The sequence below is a fragment of the Cryptotermes secundus genome, unplaced genomic scaffold (assembly GCF_002891405.2).
Source record: "Cryptotermes secundus unplaced genomic scaffold, Csec_1.0 scaffold1651, whole genome shotgun sequence".
Taxonomy (NCBI): Eukaryota; Metazoa; Arthropoda; class Insecta; order Blattodea; family Kalotermitidae; genus Cryptotermes; species Cryptotermes secundus.
The window spans coordinates 52,362-68,402 of NW_019743001.1; the positions used below are offsets into that span (position 1 = coordinate 52,362).

Here is a 16,041-nt window from a genome sequence, read left to right on the forward strand (position 1 = left end):
TTAAAGTTTATCCACAGATGTATTTATGCATTATGCTGAACACTACTTATGCTACAGATGCTGTTACTTTCCAGTTCATAATAGAGGGCGGAGCTATACATGTCCAGGTCCAAAACTTGAGGCCCTTTTACTGAAGAATAGTAGCAACTTCACTCTCTAGTAATCTTATTTCTTCTATCAATGATTTCCGCTTAATCCCGTTGTATTCGACAGACCTCTTCCATTCTAATTCACTAATTCAGATTTGAAGTGATTCTCGTGTGTTTCCTATACATTCTTCTCCCATTCATAAGATGCATTATGCACAATCATTTGATTTCAGTCTCATGTTTTGGTTTTATCTTTGTCAGAATGCCATGTAACATTTTAGAGATGGATCAATGAATGTATAAGGGGTGGGCCTTCTCGGCCCTTGCACTGCGACCTACAGTGATCTATTGCGCCTAACATCTTAGAGATAATAATGCTCCTTATTCCCTGAACTCATGTGTTTTGATTTATGTATTTCTCTATATCTTCAGATGTATTGTACTGTCAATGGTTTTCTGATTAGAGAGGTTTCGTTTCTGGATGTTGCTGAGGTTTTGTTTATAAAGCCTTTCCCCCCCCCCCGCACTACAGCCCTAGTGGGCCTAAGCCTTCCTCCATGAACTTCTCTGTTCACTTCGGTTTTTCTAGATCTTACACATTCGGTAGGACTCCTTCGGCGGGTGATCAGCTTGTCGCAAGGCCTCTACCTATACAGAAACACAGAAAAACGCACACATACAAACTAAACATCCATGCCTTGAGTGGGATTCGAGCCCACGATCCCGGTTTCCAAGCGAGCGAAGACAATACATGCCTTAGACCGCTCGGCTACCGTGACCGGCTTATAAAGCTTAGTGGGTATAATTATTTTATATTGATGAGGCCTTTGGAGTTGCTTCTAACTGTATTCATTCGTGCACACAGCTGTTGCTGCTATCTAACATTCATCTTTTCCTCACTAACCATATTACTTTAATTAGTATTGACATTCTAATTAGTAACAGCTTAAATTTTCAAAACCAGAGAAGGGCTCTAAACAAACAGTATTGTGTTTATAATGCAAACTCTGAAAGCCTGTAAACATAAAATCATGGATATAAAACATGTTCTTTCTAAGCAGCCTCTGTGTTTAAATTAACCTATAGTTTCTAGTCTTTTAGTTTCTCATGGCAGTGACTATTAAGATCACAGTCATCTGGGATGTAGAGTCAGGAAATTTGATATATGTGACCAATATTTTGAAGGAACCCGTTGCCTCTATCTTTGCAACAGGATCCTCTGATACATAGTAACTAACAATCAGCATAACACCAGATAACAGAAGACCATTATCTTAATATAGTTTGTTGAAAAATCATAAATTTTTACTTTAAAATGCTGAGAGGTGGAGGAATGTGTTTAATTTACAGAACCTATCAAACACCAAACAACTTCGCATAAGAAGTCATGCTTTAAGCGAGATATTTCATGCATACAACGGAGAGGTCTGAAGAAAACCTTGAGGAATAAGCACTGTGTGGACAAATAAATGTCCAAGATAAAATTAAGACAGAAGTGCAGTGAGGGGCAGTCAGTTCTCGAAATGGACAGTTGCTTTGGAAATCAGCAAACGTATCCAACCACAATGCTGTCATTGTAGGATATTTGTAAATACCGACACAAGTTCCCATATCAAAATAATGCTCTCGAAGTGCAATTTTTCCATTTTATTTTGTTCCCAGATAATCATGTAATTGTATCATGATTAAATGAGAAATGTGAGTTTCAGAACAGTGAATCTTATGATTATGAACTTCTGTGATGTAGTGTATCTTTGTTTGGTAGATAAATACTGATGTTTCAGAGGAACATTCTGCCTCCATCTTCATCATAACTTCTTTATTCAGCTGCAACTTTCTTACATTGGAGCTGAATTTATGTTATTCACATAAGCTTGCAGTATGACAATGGGCCAGCCCAGGAATTCTATCTGGCTCTTAGTTTTAGAAGACCACACAATAAGTTTATGTGCCCTCTGCCATAACAGTCAAAATTATGATGGTGAAGCATTTTAAGTGTTCTATTCTGTTCCCAGAATGGACACAGATTTCATCCTTAACCGAATTTGGTCAAAAAAGGTTTCATATGCCATGCATATATCCAGGGACTTTCCCTTGAACTCAGTTAGGCAACTAGATTTTTGTTTTGATAATTCAGTTGTATCATCTGCCCATATTTCACCAATTTATGAATATGCTCTTCTTCCTTACTTAATTTTTAACATAGTTCATTCAAATATGCCGCCAAAATTTCGCTATATCTGTCTAAATTCTCTCCCATCTACAGAAGAATGTTTCTTTTGGGTACTTTTTTTTTAATGCTAGTGGGGTGGGACTAAGTCCCTTGTACTGCGGCCACTTCTGGCCTATTGTACCAGCCCCAGATGATAGGTGAGGGTGATTGTGGAGCAATTGGTGGAATGAAGATTGGCAGGGGAAACCTAAGTACTCGGAGAAAACCTGCCCCAGCGCCACTTTGTCCACCACAAATCCCACTTGACCAGACCCGGGATCGAACCCGGGCCGCCATGGTGGAAATTCTTTTGGGGTAAAGTCTAGGAAGCTTCACACTGAACAACATTTTATTAACAGAAAATTATAAATATTCTAGCAGTCTCATTTCCAGTTAAGTCTTGTTTCCCATTAGGTAGGGTGGCCAGGGAGGTACAGTTGGTATAGTGACTTGCTATAGGCTAGACAGCCAAGGGTGTTGGATTTTGAGTCCCAGTAAGGGCAAGATTTTCTCCTCTCCACGTCATCCAGAGCAGCTCTGGGGCTCACCCAGCCTCCTATCCAATGGGGGCTGAAAGATTTTTCCCCGGGAGTACAGCAGCTGGGTCGTGAAGCTAACCTCTTACCTCCATCCACTGCTGAGAACAAGAATAATTGGATCTATACCTCCACTCCCCCATATGTCTTCATAGCATAGTGCTTAACTAGTTAAGCACTGGTATAACTTTATTTTTTCCTCACTAGGTGCCATGGTTAAAATGCATGGAGCTTGTCTTCATGCCTCCATACATTTAGGCACGGTGGATAACTTAGTCCATTTCGAGTACCAAGGTGCAGTATAAAACGAAAACTCTCTCTGAATACTCACTGTTTACTTACTGAGTAACCCGCCTGCACCATAGCCGTAAGTGCCATATGACGTAGCATACTGGGAATAGGGCGAGCTGTATGAGTAGTCACTGACTGGGACCACGCCCCCTCCAACTGCACTGCCACCTACTGCAAATAAAATGAAAACACATGTCAGAGAATGGCTAGGAAAACTGCCATAGCATTTAGGTGTTGACTACATTAATTTTGCTTGGTATTACACAAATAAGCCTACACAGCTTCATCTGAAACAATGTTCGATGCTCTCAATATATAAACTAAGTAACCAACTTCATGGCAAAGGAAATTCTTTGGGTAAACTCAAGAAATTCTCTACTTTTATGTAAAGCAAAGTTTCATGGCTGTTTTCATGAAATCCCACCATTCCATCTATTCCGAGTCAGCTGGTTTCAATTAACATTTTGTATAATTTTTTCCAAGATCCATTTTAATATTATTCCATCATCTAAGCTTTGGTCTCACAAGTCTTCTCTTGGTGTTTTTGGAATCCAAATATTATATTTAACTCAACTTTGTTGTGTGCAAAAGGCATCATCCATCTTAAAGCAAAAAATTAAAGCTATCCCTGTAACAGGCCATGAAGACCCCTAGGGTTGTGAGACGTTGAGGGTCCCACATTATCTAGACAACCGTCTCACAGATGGTGGTGAGGTTGTCAGCCTTATGCACCAGCCACGCTTTACTGTCCAGGAAAATTATTTAATTAATTCCTGGTACTCATTTCTATTAGAGGCTGAGTCGACACCAGGGCCATAGTGCAGCCGGAAGGATTAGGTCAATTGAAAAAAATTCAACGACTTCATCGGGACTTGAACCTGTAACCTTCCGGCTTGTAGCATAGCTCCTCAACCAACTATGCTACCGCATGCCCCCATCATCCATCCTATCCTTCCTGATTTAATATTAGATGAACTATAAAAATTATGAAGTTTCTCACTATTTCTTTATGCCCAGTCAAACGCCTTGAAGTTCAAATATATTCCTCAACTATTTTTTCTTAATTTTTGCCTATGCATTGTCACCTATTGTACTAATGATGACTGATGACGATGATAGAAAAATCGTGGAGACTACAAAGGGGGAGGTAAGAACATTTTAGCAGAAATATCTTTAAGAACCATCAAAATGCAGGGAACAAAACATGAGGATAAGCTTAAGATGGCTCTAAGAAAGACAAAACTTAGCATTAATTTGAGGAATCTGTCAATTTATAATCAGACAATACCAAAACTGCATACTTATGTTCTGAATGGAACCATTACAAGACAAGACCTGAGTTAAGTCCTTTCATTTTTCAGAATGAGGATACTGATATTTTTTTTTCAATTTCAGGTTGAGGGAGATGGTGCTGGTATATAAACAGAGAAAAACTCAAGTTAATGAGACACAATAACATCAACTGTACTTTTATTCTTTCACCTCAATAGCTTCTATTAGAATAAACATTTTACTAGTAAAAGACCTTCTTTGCACCAACAACGAACATGTTTCTGAATGAGGAAATGTGGAAACATAATCCCTACACGTGTGAAGCCCTCTGCATCATCACCACAAGTACCAAGGTTATGGTTTGAGAACAGTGTCTTCGTAGCAAGAACAAGATCTCAAGACTGCATACTGTTTCTAATTATTACATTATTATGTAGGTTTTATATGAGTAAAGTAGGGCCTCCAGGATAGTCAATACATTTTGATGTATGGGTACAGTAATGGATAATCATCATCATCATCAAGGCTTAGACTTGTTATCTTTGTAGTATGCATCCTGTTGTGTCTCTTATATAAAATATATAATGTATATAATGAGGGCAGTCTACACAATATTTCAGAAAAACAAAAGAGATACTACAGTATCAACATTTGTTTACTGCCTGTTGCGTCAACAGTCAGTAAACAGATGTTGATACAGTAGTATCTCTTTATTTCTTCTGAAATAATGTTGTGTACACAAACTCAATGGTTTTAGTCTGCAAGCAAACTATACCGCCGCTTGTCGGCGAAGTTAGTGCCAACTTTTGTGGATAGAGGGTGTCACGTGGTCAGCGCAATGGATCCCCACAGCTTTTAATCTCGGTTTTCTTGACCGGAGCTGCTATTTCTTTGAAATAGCTCCTCAATTATCCTCATGAAGCTGAGTGGACCCCATTTCAGACCCAATACTTCTTAGAAAATCTGGTAGCGCCGGGAATCGAACCCGGGACCTCTGAATCTGTGGCCAGGAACTCTAACCACTAGACCACAGAGGTGGTCCATTGTTGTGTGTATATATATATATATTAGACTTGTTATTCTGTTCAGACTCACTCCAGCACAGACATTCCAGAACTGTTTCTTTTCCCCGTTTTCATCAGTCTTACCCCATCCTCATATTCCCCCTTAAGCATCTTTGAAAATTGATGTTTCTTCATATGTTCCACATGCTCATGTCATTTTCTTTCGCAGTGGTTAATTCACTGAACAAATATGCAGATGGTTAGATATATGGATGTTTGATTAACTGGCTTGGTCAGTTGTTTGATTGTTGGTTAACTGGAAGGGCCTGGGAATGATGGTTTGTTATCAGATTCAGTTCAGCTGTATGTCAAGTCTGTTTTGGTGCCAATTACTTACATTTTTTATGTTAATTAACAGAATGATGGTGTAGTTTGGTGCATCAATAAAGTATCAAATTAGCGTGAGGGAAAAGAATTTCCAACCCAAATGTATTTGTTTCTCTTTCAAAATACCCTGTCTCCAAAGAAACTAAAAGCCTGTTATGCCTAGATTTGTTTATCCTTCCAAAACCTTACTTACTTATAGATAGTATAGGGTTCTGACGATGGTGTATAACACACAGATATATCTGTGTGTTGCTTACTTACTGAATTGAGCCCTTCTTGAGGAGCTGCCAATTCTGCAGCTACTCAAGAATTTCTCAGCATTTTATGGAACCCGAAGGTTCATTACTGTGTTCACAAGAGCCATCCACTGGTCCCTATCCTGAGCCAGATCTATCCAATCCATACCATCCCATCTCTTTAAGATCCATTCTAATATTGTCTACCCACCTATGCCTTGGTCTTCCCTGTGGCCTCTTTCCTTCTGGCTTTCCCACAACATCCTATACACATTCTTCTTCTCCCCCATTCGTGCTACACAACCTGCCCACCTCATCCTCCTTTACTTGATCATTCTAATTACACTTGGAGAAGAGGACATGTTATGAAGCTCCTCATTAGGAAGTTTTTTAATGAACTAAAATAATTGTTGTTCATTTTGCCATGTTTTCCGAGATATCGAATTCTGAGTTAATCAAGTTTGTCTCCTTTTGGGGAGACACACACTTTAGTGACAAATATAGCACCAGGAATGTTGCCATTTTACATCCTACACTACAGTTCGCCCAAACAAAGGTATAGTTTTTCCCCCCAAGATATATTATACACAGTGTCACGTAACTTTGAACAAGGCCCCGCATTCCTAGTCAAATCCCGCGCATAGCTTGTGGTGGGAGGAGTTTCCTAACACTCGTTCTTCCACTGGCCGCCTGTCACTTCTTAGACCCTCCACCCCCTTGTCTGAATTTTTTCTTCGGCGCATTCAAGGTTACTCTTGGCCTTGTTCGAAGTTACGTGACACTTGCTATACTAAACAAAATTTTTGGTTCTTCTAGTTTCGCTTTTACCTCTCGCGTTCGCTGGCGGCCATGTTAATACCATTTATTAACGGTTCGAAATAAAAAAGAGACCTCCAGTAACAAGAAGTCCATACCAGTTTTCATTCTGAATCCATCAATTGATTACGAAGTTACTAGAGGACACAAGCCCATGGAATGTTGACACTGTACACTATATTTCCTTGTAAAATAAAAACATAACATGAAAATCTAAGTTGTCCTGGTCTGTAATCCTTTCTGAATACGATGCATTTTTATACACAAAGACTGTTTGTAGTTAAAGGCATGAAAGACTATCAGATTTCAAATAAATCAAATTCAGTTTATGTAACAGACCAAAGCGGAACTTCCTCCTTGGCAACGAGGACTAGTGGACTGAGACTTGCCTGTAGAGTAGTGCGCGAAGCCGGGCAGCATGGTCGAATACGGCGAAGCAGCGGCCGTGGTAGCCGAGTTGTTGGCAGGCTGGAGTACGGTGAGCGAACCAGGATCGGGCGAGCTATTGCCACCCTGTGGCGCTGCTGGCGGGGCAGGATCGGCGGGGAGGGACAAGGGGAGCCCTGGGGACGACCCAGCAGCGGCAGCAGCGTCCGTGCTCGTGTTAACACCGTTATAAGTGCTGCTCTCTGGTGGACGGCACAACAAACACACACTTGCTACTCGCTACGGACACTAAACATGCTGCTTACATGCGAAATCCAATTTCATGCACTTTGTATAATATACTTACTACTCCTTCTGCCATGTTGAATCATTTTTCATCATTAGCGTCTTTTCTAATATATATTTTCTCCATTTTTGAACTCCAAACTCATAGTATTTACATGTTATATTTAGAATTTGAAGAAAGTTCGATTCCTTACATAGATGGCAGCGTTAGTCTTGCCACATATTCTGCCAGTTTTAGAACTACAAGAGTAGTAAAATTATTACGTGAACATTCTTATTTTTTGAAGCTGCTCAATTGTGCCTGATACGTTTGAAACCAAAATTGTCATTCGTGTCCGACGTTGTATCGGTTTTTAGCAATAACAGAAATATGTGCCCGAAATTCACAAATATGAGCACAGATGGGGGAGTAAACAAAATAATTAACTGATTGTTATGACACAAATGAGCCCAATATACTATTCCTTGTTATTTCCACTCGTGAAATACAAGCTGCACATTCCATTCACTGCTGCGAAATCCATTAATAGTGATTCCGAGACTAGGAAGAGATTTAAAAATGTGTCAACAGATACAATAATACTGATCGAATTCTTCTGTCAGCTTGGGTAAATGCAACCACTGGAGTTAAGAAGATTTTACGAAATCCAGTTTATTTTGTTATCAGACGCTGCTTAAGCAGTTATTAGCAATGTGGAATTAATTCACAGACTTATCCATACACAACAACGTAAAGTAATCTCGTTTAGTCTGAAATCTATAGGAATAAAATCCTTACCTCCTCAACTGGGAAGTTTGCTACGAAATTTCCAGTCCCATTGAAAGTGGTAGTCAGAACTGAAGTTAATTATTTACCTTAGCTCTATTTTAACATATTTACATATTAAACAGCTATGTGCTTCTCACGAGAGTACTTAGAAAGTAAACTGGTAACACTGCCGATATAATTATAATATAACGGAGGCAGTAAAGCATCATGACCGAAAATTGTGTGTATAGGGAAACAGAATTTGAAAATATTGCACCAGTCAAGCAACAGCTGTACATTGTCTAGTAAATACTTTGCAGATTATATTCCCCATTGTTGGTTCGCAGACCGCGTTTCTGTTTCTGCTGAGGCAATTCTTATAAAGATTTCTGAGAATTTCAACTACGACTTAACAAATCTGAAATCTTCGTTTCAGGAAATGACATAACTTGAGCAGAAAAATGAACGTTTACAGTGTCCATTTTGTTGCACCCTAAAACATATTATTTTTTTTTTCAAATTTATTAAAACAAAGACAGATCTTTAAAAAACCTGCATATATAACATGAATTACTATCTCAATATTGATCTTTCGTTCAGATTATGTGTCTATTAACAACTCAGATACATAAAACACGTTTTGTCTGGCAAAAAACTAGGCATACGAGTTTCAGTTGCTTACTTCATTTAATTTTGTCTATTGTCATGGGTATCCTTCAATCACAACCTGTTTACAAACAGGTGAACCTACATGGGGTTCTCTGTTTTGTATACAGTATAAGGGCGATCTGAGTACAAATTCAGAATCTGTGCACAATGCAAAACCTCGGTAAAACTTCTGTGATATTGTAGAGACATGGACTAACCTCTTGTGAGAATTAGGTGCTGTTTAGTGGTTAAATTAACCTAAAATAAACTTAAGTTAAAATCTAAGAAACTCTTACCATGTAAAAATTAATGATATAACGTTTCAGTAACAATATTATAGCTTTGTAATATCTTATAAACATTATAAAAAAATTAAATTACAACTTAACAGATGTACAGTCCCGAGGTTTGCTCTAGAAATCACTTCATTTCCGGATATAATTCGTAATTTGAAAGGTTTCTAACAATTTAACGTCTCTTCTGTGCGTCTGCGTGTACATATCTATGACAAATGTCACCATATCATGTATATACCGACCCCATGTTGGGCGTCGTTAGTGTGCAGACCAGAGAAAGAACTGTTTTTTGTTAATTTATTGCTGAAACTTCCGGACTGGACGTAGATATATTGGCCCCTTAAATTAATAGTGCCTCTAATATAGAAGCCTGAACTTTGACGTGAAAGTTCAAATTAAGAATAAAACCTCCACATTAATGAAAATAATGTATAATGTGAATTATTGCTAAGTTATTATAATCAATATACTGTATATGTGTGTCATTCCCAAATTTATATAAGAGAAAAGTTGAACTATGTTTTATACTTCCTGAAACACAACGAAATATAAGTCACTCTCTATTATTTTAATAACTTGTTTTCTCAATGGATTAGACTACATTAAATGTTTCCTTAAATATGGCCCATTTAATAACCTTCTTAATTCTTTTTCTTAATGCATCAAGTTTTCACTATACCCTTATAACGATCATTTTTCCCCATGAGTTGGATTTCGTAGTAAACTAAATTAACAAGCAAACAGGCACTGGTGGAAGAAATGTATACTTCGAACTGAAGAATTTGTAACGTTTCTGATGTTACTGATATATAAAAATTCGTGTTGTTACTATTAAGGCAAAAATTTGAAGCAAAATATAAACTTAAATGAAATAAAAATCTACAGTTCGAAGCAAACTTCCCCACAGAGGCACATCTAGACAGACTTTGCAGCTGTCAGATGTCGAGGAGACTAAGGCTATTATTGTACGCTATTCTGAAGTGCTCGGGCATAGTTAACTGAGGATTCCGTAAAATAATGAACTTCAAATTTGAATTGTTGAATGAACTTCAATTAAAATACGTATGATTGGGCCATAGAAAATTCGGCATGCGACTTTGTATCTACAATTAAAAAATAAATAAATTGTTTGGAATAGTTTTCGGACAGGAATCTGCAACTTCTGGCGCTCAGAATACACAGAATCGATGCTCAAATAAGAACGCCGAGTAACTGTGCAAATTATATTCACGACGTACTAGGTACATTCGAAACCCAAACATAAGTTCCAGAATTTGTCTTCAGTAGTGACTGTCCTGATTTGATTATTATTAATATTTATTTTAAGAGCCACGATAGATCAGTCGGTATAGCGACTGGCTACAGGCTGGACGACTGAGGGCTCGGAGTTCGAGCACCCTCCTATCCAAAGGGTACAGGGGACTCTTTCTCGAGGGAAAAGCGACGGGAGCTTGAAGCTGACCACTCTCCTCTAGCTAGTGCCGAGGTCACTCCCCCATATACCTTCATAGTGTAGTGTTTAATTAGTTAAGCACAGGGACAACTTTACATTTTTTTATTATAATTTATTTTCGTGACGACAGTGAGCCAGAAATAAATGGAATATATCAATTACGGCAGGAGAGAAAAACGTTAAAAAGGACATGATTAGAAACATTTTATCTGTTTGAAATTGCCTCTTTTAAAGGTCGTATGTGATAACATGCTTAACGTGTATGACTATAAATATTTAACGCAACAATGTACAGCGATGAGTACGCATAACTATCTGAATACATTTTCAAAATGTTAAAAAGCATTTCATAAGCAAATTAAAGCAATGCTAAGAGCCAATAACGAACTAATTCTTGGCCTATTTTCTTTCAATGAATGGCACTAACATGTTACCAAATGTACACGCAAAAATCAATATTTTTAAAAGCTCATTTAACTTAATTATATAAATATTTTCTTTTATTGCTAGTGGGGTGGGACTAAGTCCCTTGTACTGCGACCACTTCTGGCCTATTGTACCAGCCCCAGATGATAGGTGAGGGTGATTGTGGAGCAATTGGTGGAATGAAGATTGGCAGGGGAACCGAAATACTTGGAGAAAACCTGCCCCAGCCCCACTTTGTCCACCACAAATCCCACTTGACCAAACCCGAGCTGCCGCGGTGGGAAGCCAGCGACTAACCGCTTGAGCTATGGCGCGGCCTATATAAATCTTAATATATCTGAGTTATATTACACGCTGTACACTGTCGCGATTTTACTCGAGGAACACAAAATTTTGCTTGTCCTCAGATGATTGTATGTTATTGTAGTGACATATTTTTATCCTGTTATTAATAGATTCCGTGATTTATCATCGAACCATCTCAATATTAGATACGTATGAAAAGAATTGCATACAACTTCTCCAGAAATGAGTTACCCGTTAAGGGCATAAAACCGATAAAATATATCATTTTACGTGTAAAAGTAAAGGTAAAGCTATCCCTGTAACAGGCCGTGGAGGCCCATATGGTTGTGAGACGTCGAGGTTCCCACATTTTCTACACAATTTGCTCACAGATGATGATGAGGTTGTCAGCCTTACGCGCCGGCCGCCCTTTACCCCAAAGAATATTCCTGGTACTCATTTCTGTTAGAGGCTGAGTCGACCTCAGGCCCATAGTGCGGTTGGAAAGATTAGGTAAATTGAAAAAATCCACCTAATCGGGATTCGATCCCAAGACCTTCAGGCTTGTAGCATAGTGCCTCAACCAATTACGCTACGGCGTGCCCCAACACTCTTAAGTAAGGAATTATTTAATTGATGTTGCTTCTAGAGCAGGCGAATTGACATTCAAGCTTACTGAAGCTACAAGTAAAAGAAAATGTAACAAGTGAACGTAAAATACCCTACAGCACTATTAAATGTAAGTAGATTCTAAAGGGCTCTGACGATGGTGAATGACACACAGAATTACTGGGGGTTTAGACTTTTTCCTGGTCCAGAATTTTAGGTAATAAGAGGACACGACGTTTCGGAAACTGGATCTGTTTCCGTCTTCAGGTGAGAAAGGGGTCCAACTGAGTAGGTGTCTTCCTTTCTCAACTGAAGACGGAAACAGATCCAGTTTCCGAAACGTCGTGTCCTATATTAAAAAGTTCAAAACACCACTAATTCTGTGGACTATTACATGTAATTTATATAGTCTTAGTTTTACTTTATTACAGGGGAATTAATGAAGAATTCAAACATGCATGTTATGTTAATGTTGCCCACATAAATAGGCCACACAAAATTACGTACAGTGGCAGACATGTATGCAGTACACAGCGTATATTCTATGCAAATCCAGGAGAAGGAATCAGGGATTTTGAGCATTTGCATGCAACAGACAAATAGCGGAGACACAGGCATGCGGGCAACCGACCCTTTTCAGAGAGCAGTGGGCTGACGGGGTGGTTTGGAGGGTAGATGAAGGATGCTAACTCATTTCCAACGGTGGAATGGAACCGACCACATATTGACCGCACACCGGCCCACGAATAAATGGATTAGTCCCCTCTCTCCCGTGTATAATGAACTGGTGCGACTGGCGTTGGTATTTTTCCTGATATAAGCGCCGTTTTTAAACGTATATTTTTAAATTTGAATGGATCAGTCTTTCCCGCCTTCTGTATATACAGACTTTATAGAAAGGGCCTGTTGATCCAATATAGAAGTGGAACTCTCCGTTTTGTGGCCAGGAAATTTTTCCAAAATGTGGGCCCACATCTCTCCTAATCATTAGAATAAAACTGTAAAATCTGGGTTTCTTTGAGACGAAATTCAGGACAGAAAGTAAAAAAAAAAAAAATCCTTCGATCGAAACGCAATACTTCTGATTAAATGTTATTGATTTTAGCACCTTAGCCCTATTGATCGTAAAGTCTTTCGGGCCGCAATACATTTTCTGAAATTTCATACATACAAATATATTGATTATTATGTATTTTATGGCAGTAATATAAAGTGGAAGGAGTAACAGGGCACATAAGTATACATATGTCTCAAGTGTGAGGTATTTTGAAACAGGAAGCAGGACTTGAACCGCTGAAAATTTTGAAATGCTTGCAAAAATTTATATTACGTACCTGTACACGGTTTAGAAATGATGGCCGAATATTAGTTATCAATATTTTGATGTGGTCATTGCCTCGCTGGACAACTGCCCTAGTTCCTACTTCCCGAATATATTTCAAGTGTTACAGAAGGAGCAACTTGTTTCAGGTTACGTGATGCATCATCCCCGGGTTTCATAAAAATTTATTTTTCTTAAATTCGCTTAGTGTGGGGTGGAGTCCAACTGGGTCCACTCCGCACGGCGGCCACTGATTGGCATATTGTACCTGCCCCGGTTGATTATGATAGAGAATTTGGTGGAATGAAGATTGGCAGGGGAAACCGAAGTACTCGGAGAAAACCCGCTCCAGTGCCACTTTGTCCACCACAAATCCCACTTGACTAGACCCCGGGATCGAACCCAGGCCGCTGCGGTGGGAAGCAAGCGATTAACCGCTTGAGCTATGGCTCGGCCTCCCAGGTTTCATAAGGAAGATACATTTTTCGTAGAGACAAGTAGAATTTTCTGACCTCCTTTAAATTTTAGCCTATTCGAGAATATTTAGATGACTTATGGAGGTTGATTAATATTATTAAAAAGATGGTGTCTGAATTTTTACCACATCTCTGCCATTCTGGAGGGGCTGGGATCTTGTCTCTTCGCCATCAAGTTCAGACCTGTCTCCTATCCAATGGGTACATGAGATTTCTGTCGGGGTAATGCAACCGGAAGACGATATGACCGTCAGCCTGTATTTATACCTAGTTAAGATTGTATGGAAATTTTGCCTCCGCATTATTTTTACGCCTTTATGAATTGGCACTTAGGCAGGCCTGCAGGACAGACCTTTATCCTATACTTTTGTTAATAATTTTCAGGCTGCTCAATGACTTCCAGATTACTTGAACCACTACAGAAATATAATTAAGTTACTGAAACAATTTAAAAAGTTTGTAAATTTATTGAACTAATATAAAACCCACTACTGAAACCTGTTAAACCCCAAGAAAATTTCAAGTAATGCTGATGGACCAATATAGGAACCGTTTATGCTAGATAGGCCTGTGAACACCTTACAAGTGTCTTTCCGAAAATGAAAATTCCAAATTTGCCACAAGGATTTACATTTTGGCACACCGGAAGGTACTAAAATTTGACTCAAAAATATTGTGGATCCATTTAAAATTCTTGATATGCCAATTTGTAACATAATTGAGCTAACCGTATTTGAACAACAGTGGCTTAAAGAACGAGTTGATGATTCAAGAGTCCAGTACGGCCCTGAGATTTGTCGTCAATTGAAAGTGTAACAGATACTGGTCGAAAGGGACGAATATAGATAAAGGTCTCTTTTTTGGAGCCTCAATGAATCATTACATGAACAAACAAAAAACTGTCCTGATGCAGAATCAACAAACAATTGCGAAAGAAGAGGTTATTTACGCGAATCTTTACAAAGCCAATAACAAAAATATATTCATTATAAGGTACCAAGTTTATAAAATCTAATTTCTTTCAACATGAAATTTATTTCCTTCCTATATAGCCGTATTATGTTCAAACAGCGTCGCATTTCAAGTTTTTAAGTTGTGGTCTATAAGAATTCTACCCACCCTCGGTCCCAGCAGTGTGCCACCCAAGGTAGTTTTCAAACGCTCGAATTACAGAAATTCAAATTTATGTATCGGGTTACAGTGCAATATTCTACAGGATGGAACTACAATACAGGGAGTTTATAAAAGAGAATTACAATATTTCGAATCGTGGGCCGACTAACTAATGGTTACGCGAAAAACTTACGAACATTTTCTCTGTCCCCAATTTACGACATCGTACCCGGCCTTTAGGATAACACGCTGTACTACCGACAGATGGATTCCTCCAACACTTAAGCTAAGAACGGTTAGAGAGGGAAACGTTTTCACTATAACACATTTCTTGAAAAATACTAACCTAAAAATAATTAGTAATAAACTTAACAGAGAAAACTGGTTTATTCAGGATTCAGGTTTCATGACTATTCAATAGACCTAATGTAGCATAATTTATCCGTAGCAGTAAACATAACCTCACATATCACTCATTCTGAACTTACCTTGCTGGTAGGCTGCCATGGTGGGGTCCAATTTCATTTCTTGAAGGGTGATTGGCGCCAAGGGCGTGAGGGTACCGGCCCCCGCTGCTATGCGCGGAAAATAACAAAACAACACAAACAAATGAATGGCTCCCCCAAAATAAAACAGAACTAATATTGTTAAAAAAAAAGTTAATCAAAAGATAATATAAAAACATAAAATATTATTACCAACTTCATTCGTAGATGTAGAAAAAAAGGGGGGGGGGAATTACGGTCCTTAAAATATATAGACTAGTGTAATGACTCCATTAGTCACTCAGGTGCACACAAGCGTTGCTTAGTATGACAAACTGTACCTAGCAAAACAAAATACACACTCCGTGGCTTGTAGTCTGCAAGCGAACTACACCGACCGAACGACCGCCGCTTGTTAGCAAAGATAGTGCCCACTTTAACGGATAGAGGGTGTAGCGTGGTCAGCGCAACGGATCCCCAAGGTCGTTAATGTCAGTTTTCTAGACCGGAATCACTATTTCCTTGAAGTAGCTCCTCAATTATCTTCATGAGCCTGAGTGGACCCCGTTACAGANAAATAATAACAAAGGAAAAAAGAAAAAAAAAAAGGGGGGGGGGAATTACGGTCCTTAAAATATATAGACTAGTGTAATGACTCCATTAGTC

General features: G+C 38.7%; 1 protein-coding gene across 7 annotated transcripts in view; it reads right to left on the reverse strand.

Moving 5' to 3' along the window:
- LOC111873681 (paired box protein Pax-2a) overlaps positions 1-16,041 on the reverse strand; it is a 407,427-nt gene that overhangs the window by 1,436 nt on the left and 389,950 nt on the right. For 3 of the 7 annotated variants that reach the window (XM_023868602.2, XM_023868600.2, XM_033755160.1), the window contains 3 exons: positions 15,379-15,465; positions 7,233-7,472; positions 3,180-3,299 (listed from right to left, as the gene is read on the reverse strand). In XM_023868602.2, the coding sequence (XP_023724370.1) occupies positions 3,180-3,299; positions 7,233-7,472; positions 15,379-15,465 (447 nt within the window). Of the gene's footprint in view, positions 1-3,168; positions 3,300-7,232; positions 7,473-15,378; positions 15,466-16,041 lie in introns of all 7 variants that reach the window. The other 4 variants (XM_033755161.1, XM_033755162.1, XM_033755163.1 and 1 more) reach the window with 4 other exon arrangements.